At 44.3% G+C, this 16,465-nt stretch overlaps 1 protein-coding gene and 1 long non-coding RNA gene across 10 annotated transcripts in view; one reads left to right on the top strand and one right to left on the bottom strand.

Moving 5' to 3' along the window:
- Nucleotides 1–16,465, bottom strand: part of PPP2R5C (protein phosphatase 2 regulatory subunit B'gamma) — a 140,055-nt gene that overhangs the window by 83,533 nt on the left and 40,057 nt on the right. Inside the window, exon 1 of one of the 9 annotated variants that reach the window (XM_027521342.1) lies at nt 13,740–13,959. The exons of 7 other annotated variants lie outside the window; for them this stretch is intronic. In XM_027521342.1, coding sequence (XP_027377143.1) covers nt 13,740–13,833 — 94 coding nt within the window. In that variant the 5' untranslated portion in view covers nt 13,834–13,959. Of the gene's footprint in view, nt 1–13,739; nt 13,960–16,465 lie in introns of those variants that run through there. One more of the 9 variants, XM_027521339.1, reaches the window with a different exon arrangement.
- The window catches only part of LOC113879680, a 36,001-nt gene continuing 32,901 nt past the window's right edge, over nt 13,366–16,465 (top strand). Inside the window, exon 1 of the long non-coding RNA XR_003507423.1 lies at nt 13,366–13,559. This is a non-coding gene — a long non-coding RNA (uncharacterized LOC113879680). The remainder of the gene's footprint in view (nt 13,560–16,465) is intronic.

Here is a 16,465-nt window from a genome sequence, read left to right as displayed (position 1 = left end):
TGCCCCACCCGGCCAGACCACTCTCTCCTCCCCAGTGCCAACCCGGTGCCAACCTGAAGGTGCCCAGACATGCACCTTCAGCGCCCAGCACAGCACCGACCAGCAGGGTGGTGATTTATAAATATTTGTTCAGGGAAGGAGACAAAGCTTTAGGGGGCCAGAAGGCAGAAGGTCACAACTAAATTTTGTTCTCTATATTCCATCAAGTTTTCCCTCCCATCAAAACAAACCTGGTGGACTAAAAATCCGGGGTCTGAATTTTAACCTTATCTGGCACAATGAAGGCCAGAGTGCTGCTATACTACCAGTGCTGAATTCAACAAGAACACGTGCACAGAGCTCTCGGAGCAAAGAATGAGGAAGGAAACATCTCAGAGCTTTATGAAAATCAGGAACATGAGTTCACTGGCTGTTAAAAAACTATTTTTAAAATGTAAACATCCTCCCAATTGTATACATCATCCAAAAGCAGCTGTCCTTCCTACTATTTCCCTTGGACAAATGCTTATACTGAAACAGCCAGTTTTCAGATAAAGAACATCTCTCCTCCCTATCGCCCGAAAGCTCCAAATTCTATTACAACAGAACAACATATCTTACTTTGTTCTAAGTTCTAAGATCACTCATGAGGAATCTTTACCCGTAGTAAGTTTATGTCAGCATCGAAATCCTCTGTTAGCTATGGTGAAAACAAAGCTTTGACGTAAGTCTCTTGGGACGTGCAAGGCCCTCGGACCAAGTGGAAAGCAGTCCCGGAGACTGTGTTTCAACAGGAGCTTCCAGGTTATGCTAAGGGCAAGTGGGTGCGCTTTAAGGCTCCACTCAGTTAATTTCATCTGTACCCACAAACCCCCAAGGCACGGCCCTTACCTTCAAGACCCAGAATCTGCATCTCTTGCTTTTCTAGATGACACCATAAGATCAACTAACCTGGTTCCAGCTGCACGGCACTCTGCACCCCTGTGAGAAACAGAGCAGAAAGCACCGCGCTGCTAGACGTCTGTGATAAAGGGGCTGAGAGCGGCGGTGTGCACATCAGAGGGGTGTGGGCCCCGAGTCGTGACTCGGAAAACCTAGGAGCTCATCCTTCTGACCTCGGGCAAGGCCGGGAACCTCTCTGCTTTGGCTTCCACAGCTGTAAAAGAGGGACTAATAAAACCTGTTTGCTGCCTCGCAGGAGAGAGGGGATGGTTAATGAGTACCTGCAAGGTGCTCTGAAGATGAAAAAGGTTCCTGGGCGCTAATGACAAACAACCGCAGCCTCCATCGGCCTCTGGGTATCGATAACACGGGAGGACGAACTGCCCTGAGTAAGCTGGCCCTCCCAGTTTCTCTCTAGGCCATACAATTTCGAAAACCCTGCAAGAAATGGGTGATGGCAGTGCTTGGTGTACCAGACAGGACGCAGGGCCACGCACTGGGATGGCTGATGCCCGAGCTGCATCAGCCCTTGCGCGGCCCTGCCTCGGTTCTGCACACTCCTAACCCATCTAAATATTTACCTGGCGTGTCTGAGTTACTATGGATGTCACAGTCAAGGTGAGTAACTGGCTGATAAGTCCCTGTTTCCTGGCAGAGAACACGTTACTGAATATGTTTCTTAAACGCCCCTTTATATTTTTAACATGATGTAGTGTTAAAATTATAATCCCAGTTTAGCTTACATTTCACTTCAGGGCTCTCCTCCTTTTTTAAAACAGAAGAAAGGCTCAAATAAGCAGATGATCAAGGCAATATACTAAACAACAAGGCTAGAGACTGAGCTAAGTTGGTGTTTGGCTTTAGAGACACATGTGAGCACATACATATGTGTGTATACTCCCCAAAGGTGTTTTCCCAATCCAGGCATATGGGACAGTCTATGTTTGTTTAATTGGGTACTGACAATTGCAATGCATATCAAATTAAGTGCAAAACTTCAAGATCAATATTTGAAATTTTATATTTAATTGGTGCACAAAACTTAGAAGTGAAAAATCCAAAATTCATATCCACCGACACTGTATTATTTGAATAAGTCAACCCAAGGAAAGTTACATGCCTTAGAAAAGGTCAGTTTCAAGATCTGACGGCCTCATCTGAAGAATAAATGAGACAAAATAAGAAAGGAGAGTGCTTAATGGGAAGAAGCAGGCAGAGAGGAAGAAGATAAGCAAAAAGACTTCAGGACTTTGCAAGTTTAACTTTGGCTTAAAGTGTAAACTTAAGTTAACCTTTGTTTAAGACGAATAATGCTTCTTCAATAAAATGTCATTTGTGACTTTATTGCAAAGAGATAATGTTTTTAAATTTATTAAAGTCATTAAAAAAAACAAAACAAAACCAAAAAACCAGTCACTCAAGTTTTCTACCAGCGTAGCATTTCTCTTAAGGATAAAAGGAGCAATCTGCTTATTCTCATCACGTGCTTCTGTCCTCAGGGACAGGAGGCTAGAATTTGAATCTCAGCTCTTTTCTTTCAATTCCCTTGAAAAACAAGTAATTTAATCAAACGCATTTAAAAATATAGCACATTCACAGACTCAGGAAGGTCTGGAGACAGCCAAGGACCCCAGTAACCCCATAAGACACACTGTTAGGCCTTAGCCTTGAATCCGACAGCTCGACTGCGGCATGACTGGATCTAATTTAAGAAGGGGGTCTAACTGACAAGACCCCAGTGTTTTCAACATCTAGGAAAATATTCTAAAAAGCAGGCAAAGGAGGGTCACTGGTGGTATCTCAGGTAAGATGACTCCTGGGGACCAGGCCTCAAGCACAGAGAAGGGGCCACATTTCCAGCACGGAGGTGTGGGAGGAGCCAGCCCGGCTCCAGTCCGACGGGCCTCACCACTCACTGCCTGGGCAGGTCTGCCTGCGGACGCTCCCTCTGGACCTCTGCACAATGAGCACGGAGCCTTGGTGCCACCTGGCTGTGTGCTGCGAGCGCCCAAGATCGTCCCTGGGACGGCCTGGGCACGAGCCAGACGCTCCACTCGCTGCAGCCTCCCGCCAGACGCCCACCTTGTCCCAGAGGGGTTTAAACCCAACCCGCAGAAAAGTGTGGGACAGCACTTAAAGAGTTTATGCGGTGTATGTATATACAGCACGATTCAGGATACTATAATGTTACACTTAGCTAAGAGCATCAGGAACTAGTTCACAAAGCTATCAACACGTTAAAACCTTGTCAAAGGTTTAGTTTTCCAAAACTACTATCATGCTAGCTTTTTTGTCTTAAGAGATAAAAAAACAAAACAAAACAGGGAATTCCCTGGTGGTCCAGAGGTTACGACTGGGCACTTTCACTGCCAAGGGCCTGGGTTCAATCCCTGGTCGGAGAATCCACAAGCTGCGAGGCGCCAGGAAAAAAAAAATCCACAAAAAAACAGAAAACAAAAAATATTATATACGTCCAGTCAGTAGATAAATCCATGTTTACATTACTTGGTGTGAATACACACACACACACACACACACACGTATAAAATGATACACAGCAAACTCCAAACAATTTGCTCTGAGATGCCAGGGAAGGTAGGAGACTCATTTTGGGGATAAGGCTAGGGATAATTTTAGTTGGCAATATTCACATATGGGTTTTTAAAAAAGATCAGAAAAAGATAAAAGGGAGCCAATTAATGCCAAAAGAGAGGGCCCAGTCCTGGGGTGACTCCACTACCCACATGCTGGGCACAGTTACTGGTTCCCACTGTGGCCCAGGAGACCTATATACACTATTAGCTGATTAGTTAATCTGGAAAGTTTTTTTTTTTTTCTTTTTGAGAGAGGAGGAGAGAAAAATACAGAGACTTAGTAAAAACAGGGTCCAGCAAGTCCAGCTCATGCTACAGAGCTGTCTTGGGCCAAGGGTTTTCACTTGTTTTTGGTGTCAGAATCAGGTCCTCTAAAAACAGTCTGGAGAACCCTGAAGAGCGTGGATCACATGGATTCTACTTACTGATACCAGATTAGAGAGGGTTTAAAACACGTACTGACTGATTCACTTAAGGTAACAGGCTCATTGCATGTTAGCTGAAATATCATGAGAATACCTGTATTAAAAAATAGCAAGAAAAATGATACTGTTTTATATTTTTGCTTATCTCTTTATAAAGTCTGACCTAATAGAAGACAGGTAGACCTGCATTTCTGCATCTATACTGTTGTCTGATATGGTACTTTGGTTGAAGTATACAAAAAGCAGCCCAGTCTTCACCACATGTTTAGCTGGAAAAGGGAGGTATTTCAATGACTTTAAAAAAAACTGTGGTTATTCTTCTTTGAGTCTATGCTAATGTTCAACAAGCGGTAGTTTCTGAAAGCTTAGCTGCAACATGGAATCTGAAACCATACTGACGACGTCTCAGTGACATCAAAGCCCGTGGTGTGTCCTGCACTCTGAACAGCTCTCCTGCCCACGAATGTCTGCAGCATCTCTGAATGTGTTGGCGTGCAGTCATGCAGCTCTTCTGTCGTTCAGATCAAGAAGCCCCGTTTGTTAGTATCATCAGAAGTCGTCAGCGCTGGGAGCTGTCAAGCTCACACTGGCAGTTCCCCAAAATTCAAACTTTTGCTTACAAGCTTGAATTTTATCCTGGGCACTAAGTGTGCCACTGCTGTCCCCTGAGCTGAAAGGCCTCCTTCATTCCTTTTTGAGAATGGGCTTCTCTGGTGGTTCAACTGGTAAAGAATCCGCCTGCAATGTGGGAGACCTGGGTTTGATCCCTGGGTTGGGAAGATCCCCTGGAGGAGGGAAAGGCTACTCACTCCAGTATTCTGACCTGGAGAATTCCATGGACTGTATAGTCCATGGGGTCACAAAGAGTTGGACACGACTCAGCGACTTTCACTTTCACTTCACTTTCGAGAAAACATATGTCACATACTCGGGTCTTACTAACCCCATTTGTCTGTCTCTTATTCTTTCAAGTAAAAATAATGTTCCTGAAAAAAGTGGCCAGTTCAGCTTGCAACTCACACAGCTGCGCAGGGTTCTTGGAGACCATCGCAGCACTGCAGCACGCCCGCGGGCTTCATGTGAACTGTGTCATCCACAGAACGTTATTAAAAGGCGTGTGAGCAAAGGCTGAGATCTAATAAAACTAACCATTTCATCCTTCATCAAGGATCGACTTGGGTCAGACTCGTGCGACACGGTGGGGTGCGTGGTGGTCTTCAGCTGGACACCACGGCCTGCTCCGCGAAAGGAGCTATTTTACCCATCACTGCCTTTGCACCATCAGGGCAAACGGCCACACAGGCGAAAAAAAGGCTGTTGTATTCTTGAGAAAGGGCTTCCCTGGTGGCTCAGATGGTAAAAGAATCTGCCTGCAATTCTGGAGACCACTGTGACCTTGCAGCTCCCTTGGAAGTATCTCAGGGACTCCAGGGGCCCAGTGACCACTGCTTTATGCCAACACTGAGGACACCCGCAGAGCTGTGAATACCGTGTTATCATATGCCAGCGCTGGAGAAGCCTGGCCTACTACCAGGAGAGAAGAACGACTTCTGGTTGTATATACGCCAAAATGGTCTACAAACATACACCGTTCCTCCCCTGGTCCCCGGCTCTTCTTCCTCCTTGAAGTTACCAAGCATGAAGGACCAGCAATTTAGGAAAACTGGGCTTGTTCCTTAGGAAACATTACTATGCTCATAACTTTATAAGTTGAACTACCACAATTAGAACACATTGCTAGTGAATAATGCAACAAGCAGACAAAAATTCAAATGAAGTTCACACGCATCAAAGACAGAGCAGAGACTGAAAAGGTTAATCAAACAGGTGTTAACAACTCAAGTTCTATTAGAAATACTACAATATTAAACCTTGAAACAATAAGGTATAAGGTTATAGTTTGGATCTCAGTTGGTTCAAATACTATCTTTTTTTGGGGGGTGTATGGCATGTGGATTGGCCAAAAAGTTCTTTGGTTTTTTTCCCATAAGATGCTTCTTGTAGCACTTAGTTGTCTTTTACTACATTCAAAACAATTTTGTTAAATTGTATTGTGACAGGTGTCATATCAGCATGAGTTAAAAAAAACGAACACCAAACTGGATTGTGTAGCCATTTGTAGTAGCCATTGAAGATGGAAGAAAAAAAGCAACACTTTCAGGATATTATGCTTTATTATTTCAAGAAAGGTAAAAACGCAACTGAAATGCAAAAAAAAGGACTTGTGCAGTGTATGGAGAAGGTGCTGTGACTGATGGAATATGTCAAAGTGGTTTGTGAAGTTTCGTGCTGGAGGTTTCTCGCTGGAGGTTTCTCGCTGGACAATGCTCCTTGGTCGGGCAGACCAGTTGAAGTTGATAGTGATCAAATCGAGAAATTAACTGAGAACAATCAGCGTTATACGCCACAGGAGATAACTGACATACTCAAAATATCCAAATCAAACACTGAAAATCATTTGCACCAGCTTGGTTATGTTAATCGCTTTGATGTTTGGGTTCCACGTAAGTGAAGCAGGGGTGGGGGGGAACCTTGACCATATTTCCTCGTGTGACTCTGCTTAAACGTCACAAAAAATGTTCTGTTTTTAAAACAAATTGTGACGGTGATGAAAAGTGGATGCTGTATAATAATGCGGAATGGAAGAGATCGCAGGGCAAGCGAAGTGAGCCACCATGAACCACCCAAAGGTACCGGTCTTCATCCAAAGAAAGTGATACTGTGTACAGAGTGGAATTGGGAGGGAGTCCTCTAGCATGAGCTCCTTCTGGAAAACCAAAAGATGGATTCCAACATGTATCGCTCCCAACGAGACCAACTGAAAGCAGCACTCGACACGAAAAGTGTCTGGAATTAGCCAACAGAAAACGCATCCTCACCTTCCACGAGGATAACGCAACAAGACTACACGTGGCTTTGATGATCAGGCGACAATCGTTACAGCTTGGCTGCAGCTCTGATTCATCAGCCGTGCCAACCAGACCTTGCACCTTTGGATGTTCTGTTTATTTCAACCTTTACAAAATTCTCTTAATGGGAAAAATTTCAATTCCCTGAAAGACTGTTAAAATGCACCTGGAACAGTTCTTTGCTCAAAAAGATAAACAGTTTTGGGAAGATGGAACTATGAAGTTGCCTGAAAAATGGCAGAAGGCAGTGGAACAAAATGGGTTGTTCAATAAAGTTTTTGGTAAAAATGAAAGGTTTATTTTTTAACCTTAAAATTGAAGGAACTTTCTAGCCAACCCAATAGTTCCAACCAGGGACTGAATCTGCGTCCCATGCATCTGAAGTGCCGGAGCCTTAACCACGGGACCTTTAGGGAAGTCCCATCAAATACTATCCTAATTTAAAAATCCCCACACAAAAAAGGAATTCAGGAATTCTAACAAAATGGGATTTGACCATATGACAGTAAACTTTTGGAAGTCAAATTACTAATGCATCAGAAAGCAACATCTGCATTTAAAAACAACGAACTATCATCCAATTTGGGATTAATCACAGATAAAATCTCTAACTTCTTAAAGGAGAATTCCTTATAAATCTTATGCTAAACTGGCTTTCTTCAAAAGAGTTAAAAATGAGGTGAGGAGAGGACTGTATTAAATGCTGATTTCCTGTTGCAGGCTGGACCCCTGAGAGCAAGAAGTCTGAATGGGGGTCATCAGTACACACCGAACGGAGCGGCTGATGATCATCCGAGGGTCGCCTGATGAGGCAATTTCTGTATGCGATCTACAAGCAGAACACAGCGCACACTCCAGGGTCATCAGTGACACCGACTTCCTCCAGGTGGTGAAACGACAAGCAAATTGCAGGAAGAGAGGCTTGGTAAACGGGGGAGGGATAGAGAGCAGATAGAGACAGGGACACAGATACAGACAACACAGTGGCAGAAAAATAAGACAAGCTGTGGTTAAGGCGCTGGGCTCTAAATTACCACCGTGACCTAGAAAAGAGAGGACAACCGCGGCAACCATGAACACGGCCCATGGGCTCACAGCACTCTGGGCACCGTGTGAAGAGTTTCACACGTATTCACTCACTTAACCAACCCTCATAAAATCCAGAGAGGTAGATCCTTTGACAACCCCCCATTTCTTTCCCATTTCTGGCAGGGAAATGAGTGAGCTTGCCTGAAATGGCTCAGCTAACCCACGGTGGGGACCCCTGTGACTTCTGAACCCCGCCTTTAACCACTGAGCACCCCGCCTGTCAAGTTCAGAGGGAACTTTGCTTTTACCTGAGAGTGTGCTTTAAACTGTTACATTTTAAAAGACCAATAAAAATGCCAATAAACATTAAAAAAAAAAAAGGTACACCCCGCAAAACACTGTTCGGTAAGATGGTGTGGCTGTCAGGGAACCCACCCGCGAGGCGCTGGGCTATAGGGTCTCAGCCCCAGCCCATCCGAGATGACCACGCCCCTGCCTTATCATTTCACCACGGGCCACTCATTTGTTAGCAAGGGAGTAAAAGCAAAAACAGAAGAAAGGCCCAAGCTTGAATATGAAAGACCACTGCTCACTGCTTAGGAAATAATTTCTAAGTAATGTCCTTTGCACATTTTTTTCTAAAGCAGAACACTTTAAAGACATTTCAAACATTATGAAGAAGTTTAAACCTACATGGAAGGTGAATACTTGTATTCCTTGTATATACTTGTATACCCACATGCCCACTTCCCTAGATTCAACAACTGGGGATATGAGCATATTTTGCTTTACAGTTTATTTTTCTCTTTGCTGTTTGAAGTAAGGTGCAGAGACCGTGATACTTCACCCGTATTTAAATACTTCCATCTGCAATTCCTAAGGATGAGGAAAGTTCCTACAAATCAGAATCCCTTTGAAACTAATGGTAATTCCATAGAAAATTCCATATCGCTCTACTCAGCTTTCCACAACAGCCACACGAATGTCTTCTGCAGGTTTGATTTTGTTTTGTTTTTAGAACAAACATCTGATACAGAGTCATTCACTATGTTCGACTGTTACATCTCTTGCGTTTATTCTTTTCAACTTGAAGGGTTTTTGATTTATGAATAATTCAAGGGCCTAAAACAAAACCAGCTTTTTCTGGCTGTTGCAGTTTGTCCTTGTGCACGTGAGCCAATGTCTCTCCAAGATGAATAAGCAAGACTTTTCCTTAAGTACATTAGTGAGAGAAACTAGCCCAGGCCTGGGAGTTCTCCGCATCCTTGATGGGCCTTTTCCATCTGACAGGGAAGAAGAGGTGCGGCGGGCCTTGTCTGGAAGCAGACGGCGGGGAGATGGGGCGGGGGTCTGCATGCCCCTGCCTGCACTGGCCCGCGCCCCAGCCTCTGGTCTGGGATGTTCTGTGTGGCCAGGACCCGAGCTGATGGAAGGCTGCTTTGTCCTATCTGATCACTTGGAAATCCAGAGACCCCCAAAGATTGCTCTAGCTGGGTCTCCAGAAAAGGCCAAAAGGAAATATCAGAAGATGATACACGTGGCTGTTTCCTCTGGGAGAACCACCAGCAGTGGCCTGGGGACGTGGAGCTGGTGGAGGGGCAGGACCGTGGACTTGGGACTCACAGGCTGGTGACCTTGGGGAAGAGTGTCAAGGACGTCCCAGCCACCTCCCAGGCAGCAGGGCTGGGCGGAACAAGTCAGTGTTCACAAAAGCTCGTCACATCTGGCAGGTCATTGGCCCAGGGGAGAACCGCCCTGTGGGGCTACCTGGCGTATGGAAATGGGGTGTGCTGCACCCCAAATGGCTGTGCCTGGGAGGACTCCGACCATTCCTAGATGCAAAGCACCCTTTGCCTGACTACTAACCATACCTCCTTATTCGTCTACATAATTAGCATCTTTTAATGAAAAAAATATGATCAGTTCAGAGAAGACTAATTAACAAAAGGTGTGCGGGCTTTACATAAACACACACCACCCCCCAGAGAGCTCTCTGTTACTCTGGTTACGTTCCTTGTTCCTCACTGGCAGGAATGATGAGAGAGAAACGGCTTTATGTAGAGGCTCACTCCAGGTAGCTTTCAAGGTATACTTCTAAAAAGTCGCTTCACAGGGAGGGACAGCTACATAGGAAACACCCTGCGTCTAGTTCTATTTGGAGAGACAGAGTCACTAGTGAGGTCTTTTGAGGGGGGCTTTCACTTTCTGTAGTCGATGACCCGATTTCCTTCCTAATTCTGGGGGGTGAGGACAGCACGGGGCAGCTGCCCTCACGACGTTTACTGGCTTCAGCCACGCAGGAGCACCCCACACCTGGGAGCCGTGTGCACGTGCGCAGCGGGGCTCAGCAGCACGGGCTAAGTCATCAGGTCGGCTGAGGCAGAAAGGAAGCCCTGGGCCTCAGCCTCCACACTGCCCCTGGGTCATTCTTCCCTAAGTTTCTATTGGAAAGGTAAACACCTTTCCTTGAATCGGTGACTCAGGAATACTTGTGAGAAGACAAACTTTTCCTACAATCAGACTTCCGTTCCCCAAGAAAAAGCGGTTTTACACAAAAAGAACAATTTGCTCCCCAGCTCCCCACCAGGCCTCGGTGACCCATCAGTCTTTCGGAGACTGGACTCGCCGACCGACTCTCAGATCAGAGCACGTAATGGCTTTCCTGAGGCCGGAATAAAAGCCAGCTGGATCCGGATGGACAGCAGATCTTCCTTTCTGACCATCATCATCTTTTTTGGCACGGCTATTCTTGCCTTAAACCTTGCTCTGGAAGTGGCAGACATCTTACTATGCTAAAACCGGCAATTAAAATTCAAGGAAAAGTCTTGACCAGTGGTGGGGCTGGGGGCTGGGGGTGGGGGAGGCAAACTATGTCCCATGGGCCAAATCTGGCCAGCCCCCTGTTTTTGTAAATAAAGCTTTATTGGAACATGGTCATTCCTATCTGGGGGCTGCTTTCAGGGCAAAAAACACTGACTTTTCCTGAAAGAGTCTGTCGATCCCAGTCTAGAACTGTGGTGTTCAATACAACAGCCACTAGACATGGGTCTATTTGAATGTCAAATAGCCAAAACGAAATAAAATTAACCATTCCACCTCTCAGCTGCACTAGCCACATTTTGAGGGCTCTGCAGTCACCTGTGACTGAGGGCACCGCGGTAGCCAGCACAGAGGACATTCCCGCCACCACAGACAGGTCTCCTGGTCGGCCCCGGGAGGACAGGATTTAAGTCATCAAGCTAAATTTACAGCCACCAAGTTCCAGGTGACGCCGCTCCTTCTCCAGGCAGAAAAATTTAGGCTAAGTTTCAACAACACGTTCCTGTCACACTTCTTAGGACACGCTAATTCACTATACTGACCACAAACTCTAGGCTACGTAATAGGAGACGAGTGTCAAGCCCACTGGGGCTACTAACCAATTCAGGAACTGCACTGTTTATGGACTGTAGGCTCTGAAAGCTGGGCCGCGGTTCTTGCTTCATACTCCTAATTAGGAACCTGCTTGGCACGAGGTGATAGGGACTCAAGTATTTGCAAAATGAATGAAGAAATGAATCCTAGGCCCCAAAACTGTCATCCATCAGAGGCCAGTGAAAAAGATGGATATTGATAAAATGTTGGGGAAAAACACTGCTCTTTCCACAATCCTGTGGCAAAAGGTTCTACGAACAGCCAAACTTTCTATTTTAAAATGAATTAAAGAAAAATTCCATACAAAACAAAACTGCCTGGGTTGGGATTCTGGCCCTCCCACTTACAGGCTGTGTGCCGCGGGCTGTTCTTTTCCCTCTGTGGGGACGACCCCTCTTCTCTAAACACATGGGGGAGTGGAGTCGGAGGTGAGCCCCAGGGCTGCCGGCCCGCTCCCGGCACCAGGAGGCATCAGGCCCCCGCTCGCTTCCCCACACCCGCCCAGACTCAGCTCCCGTGCGCCTTCTGCCCCGGGGCCCCTGTGTGGGTCCCTCCACTAAACCATCGAGTCCTCTGGGGAAGCACCCTCAGCACTGGACACATAGAGGAGAGGCGAAGTGGAGATGAAATTGATCAAGACTCTAAAAGCCAATAAAGTAAAAATAAATTTTGCTAAACCACTCATGAATATGCTTGCCCTCAAAACTTGTGAGTAAATTAAGCATTTTTCAAGTTTTAACTAGTTCACTGTTTGAACCAGAAGTTAAGCTTTACTACCGGTTATTCCTTCTTAAAAACTCAAGTCTCTTGTAGGTTAGTACACTTCACTACTTTTCCCCCTCACAATTAGAGAACAACAAACAATTCAACCAACAGCAAAAAAAAAAAAACAAAAACAAAACCCAGATTGGTCACAGTAGTCTTAGAATTAAAAAAAAAAAAAAAAAATCAATGTGGTATAAGATATAAAATCAAATATTCCAGTTTGGAATAAATTCATAGCTCAAATAAAAAAAGTACATTAAACTCAAACTAAAAAAAAAATCTGTTATTTATTAGAAGATACCTTAAAAGTTTAAACATTTCATGTGCAATAAAATTTTCTTATTGCTAACTCAATCAGTCCCTGTTTAAGAACTTCAATGGAAACACAATCATTTTGTTTTAGCCTGTTAAAACACCTGCGTGCTAACTGTGGTCCACATTTGCTCTTTCCTGGCTGCACCGCAAAACCAAGTGACCTACAGTTGGTCACTGTGGACCTTAATTGCCGCCAGCTTCATTACAGAGGGTTTGCAGAGAAAAGGCAACCCCTATCTTATTCCAGCAGACTGGGTATTCATGTAGTTTCATCTTCCTTCCCTGGGTCCACCCTAGGATCTGAAAAATCTCGCCTGGCATTTTAGTCATCCAGACGATTAGTCACCTGGAGATCTTGCCCCCACCCTTCTTTAGCACGGGTCCTGACAGTTCTGTTCTGTTAGGACAGAGCTGGGATATTATATACATTTTAAAGTGATTTGATGAAGCTTAACTATCATTTTCTATTTCACCCAATTACGAACAAAAAATGTGTATAAGAAACATTTTTAAATGCTTAAGAAAAAGTACACAATTATCCTGATACCTATGTTTTAATATAATTATCAATTTACTGTGGTAATTGTGTTTTTAAGCTAAGTTCTGTATAAATTTTAAGCTAAATTCTGAATTCAAATTTTGTATAAATTACAACTGGCAAACTGTATTAAAAGTGATCTATACACACATTGAAAACTTGCTGCCACTTACAATTTTTAAGGCAAATGTCAATACAGAGCCTATTTAAATGCAAAGTGTCTCCTACTATCCCACAAAAAGGCTAAAAGCTCAGAAATTATGACCCACAATGGATTTCAGTATTTCAAAGCACAAGTGTATTTCTCTTTTAGGCTCCATGGCAAGGACGAAAACGATCCTTTTAAAAAGGGGAGTTCTTTTCTGGTTGTTCCCGCATACTTTCTGGCTGCAGTTCATCTTTAATTCAGGGGAAACCTTCGGGGTGTTAATCGAGCGACACATCTGTAACAGAAACTCTGCGCACGGACAACTTGGCCAGGCGTGCCGCCCGCCTCTCCTTCCTACCCCCACCCAACGCCTTCCCCGGGCAGTGACTTCACATCCTTTGACATCAGCACGGCTCTGAAAGGGGGATGGGAGAACGAGCAGAAAGCAGAAAAACCAGCTTTGAACTATGCATGCAAGGCCTCTCTCAAGACTCAAATTCTGTAAGTAGTTCGTAAAATGCCAAACTGCAGCGACACACCCAGCCTCCTCCAGTTAGGTCTGCCGCAAAACGGGGTGAATTCTGCTAGAAAGGACTTCCTGCTTTTCTTATCTGAAGCACAATGGCCATTTATTAACTAACCACAGAAGGTTCCGTTTCAGTGAAACACACAATAACTTACCTCGAATATGGAGAAGGGCCACGGGCTGGAAAGGCCCATTGGAGCTGGCCGCATCCACCACCATCCTGCTGCCCGCTTTATTACATGTCAACATCTAGACTTCAGCGGGGAAGGCAATGTACTCCTTAAGGCAAGAAACCAGCCTCCATTTTAGTTTAAAAAAAAAAGACAAACTGAAGCTCTCTGCAGCTGGAGGGAACTGGCTGCTTCGTGATGTCAGCAGGCACAGGGCTTGCTGATTGGCCAGAAGCTGCAACTTAAAATGACACTAAAAAACTGCAAATGGAAAGAGCGTTCTGTTTGGCTGTCAGTGTGTGTGAAAAGCCTGGACATTTTTTGGCTTTCTCAGTCTTTATTTCTCACTAACTTTTAGGCAAAGATCCCATCTCTCAAGGGGCAGGACTGCGGCCGCAAGTCCAGCCAGACTATAAACAAATGATTCGGAGAGAGCTACCAAAAAGAAAAAAAAAAAAAAAGTATGCCTATATGTCTACGTGAACTTTAAATTTCACATTTATCTGGTACCCCAAATTCACTGGTACCTTATACCCCCCTGGCCACCTCCTGTTTTCTAATTACTTTAATGTCTGTATCATATTTAGCACTTGGGCAACCTATTGTTTTTAATGCAAATGGCTATTTAAATATTACACAATCCCAATTCATTAGTTTAGACTTTTGTTCTATCACCCTTTCCTACTACCAAGTTATGAACTAATAATCCTCAAACAGGGTTTTTTTTTTTCCTCAGGGTCTAATTTTTTTTTATTGGAAAAATTCAGTTTAAAAATGACATGGAAAATGAAAGTTTTAAATGCAATAGCTAGAAAGTGCTATAAATTAAAGGTATTTATACCACCTGGCTGTGAAAATTAAAGTCATAAAATAAAATGTAAGTGTTTATTTTTATACCTTAAAAGGGTCAACATACCACTTTATTTCTCATTTTGTTTACATTAGAATTTTTTAATTAAAAAAGATATTTCCCTTCTTTTTATGGGGCTAGTATTAAAAGCTGTTATTCAGATCTTAGTCTCCTATCTTCAAAAAAGGTTAATGTAAAAAGCTGCTCCAAGAAAGGACATCATTTCTGAATCAGAGCATCCTGGGGAGGGGTGTATGTGTGTGCTGGTGAGATGATTCCCTACCATAAGGTTACTACTAGCTTCAAATGAAAGTGAATGCGCTATGAGAAGTCTCTGTGCCGGGCAAAACTGAAAAACCCCTCACCCCACACACACACAACCACGCCTGTCCCAGCCACGCCCTCTCGCTTTGTAATTCTCACACAACTCCCGCCATCCCCACTCCCCCAATTTGTGAACAAGAACCAAAAAGCCCGTTGGATTCTAAACGTCATTCACAACAGTTAGAAATGGGCTAGGATTTGCAGTTACACCTGTGGGCTGGCACGCACCCCATTTCAACCAGCAAATGAACTGTGGTCGTTCGGGGTGCTTATTAGGTGCCCCCACACTAAGTAAGAAGGTAGTATTTTACTGTGTGGATCAATAGCCATTAAAAAATACTCAAATAAAAGCACACCAAATCCTACCCTGGCCCCTCGTCCACAGAGCTGAAGGACGCTGCTGGATCCCAAAGCTGGGCCATGAATTCACTTACAACAAGCAACGGGGAATGGGTGTCATGTGAGCGGGCTCTCCCCACCTGAGCCCACCTGCGGCCCACCTGCCCGGCTCCTCTGCTCTCTGAACAGCCGGTGCTCTGAGGCAGGTACTGTGAATGTAGATCCTGGCTGCTGACGCCCTGAGTCCATCAGATGCGTGAGGATAGCTCTCCGAGGACTCACTGTCACCTCACACTCAGATGAACTCAGACTCAAGTGCAGCCAGGATTGAGGCTTGCAGGGGGCTTCCCCAGGGGTCAGAAAGCAGATGCTTAATGCAGATCTGTACCCTAAAGAGACAGTGATTTGTTCTCAAACAGTTTAATATTTCATATGAGATGAGAAGGGGAAATGTGCCTATCCTAACTAAGACCGTGCTGATGAGTGGAATGCAGAAATAACAGGGAAAGACTCCTAGAATCTTTATATAAAATATACAGATTAAAGTCAAAGAAAAAGGGAAGACACTTCTTGATGTATTTTTCCTAATGATCTCGGATCAAAAGATCTCAACTTTATTAGCGATTTTCCCCCATGCTCTTTTGAAGCCTTATGCATATGAAGTAGCTCTTTAAAGAACTTGAAGTCTGTGATCTGAAAATCACTGGTGAAATAAGAGTCTAAAATATAAATAAGCAAACAAACATAAATAATATGGAGAAAGAAAAAAAAAGACGAACAAAAAAAGATAAGGTATGTTTCTGGACTGGAAGCACACACAGGATAAATAAGCTGATGTTAACATTTCCCCAAACTGATTTATAGTTTTAAAGCAATTTCATTCAAAATCCAGAGGAGGCGTCTTATGTTTCTGGGTAATTCTAAAGTTCACTTGGAAAAATAAAAAGCATGAAGCATGAGAACACTACTCACGAGAAAAGCAGGTCCTGCCAACTATAAAGTTTATGAACTGAGGATAGTATGATGTAGACTGGAGACAGGTCTTGGGACAGAAAGCAACAGCCCCTGACACAGCGAGTGTAGTTACACAAGTGTAACGTCTGGATAAAGAAGGACGCTCGGAACCATGGCAAGGTGAAGACTGCCCAGGTAACTAACGGTTACGTGTGGGCAAAAATCTAAGCCTTCACCTCACACA

The sequence above is a fragment of the Bos indicus x Bos taurus genome, chromosome 21, assembly GCF_003369695.1.
Source record: "Bos indicus x Bos taurus breed Angus x Brahman F1 hybrid chromosome 21, Bos_hybrid_MaternalHap_v2.0, whole genome shotgun sequence".
NCBI classification, from domain to species: domain Eukaryota; kingdom Metazoa; phylum Chordata; class Mammalia; order Artiodactyla; family Bovidae; genus Bos; species Bos indicus x Bos taurus.
The sequence above is the reverse complement of the archived record's forward strand: the minus strand, read 5'-3'. Positions and strand labels throughout refer to the sequence as shown.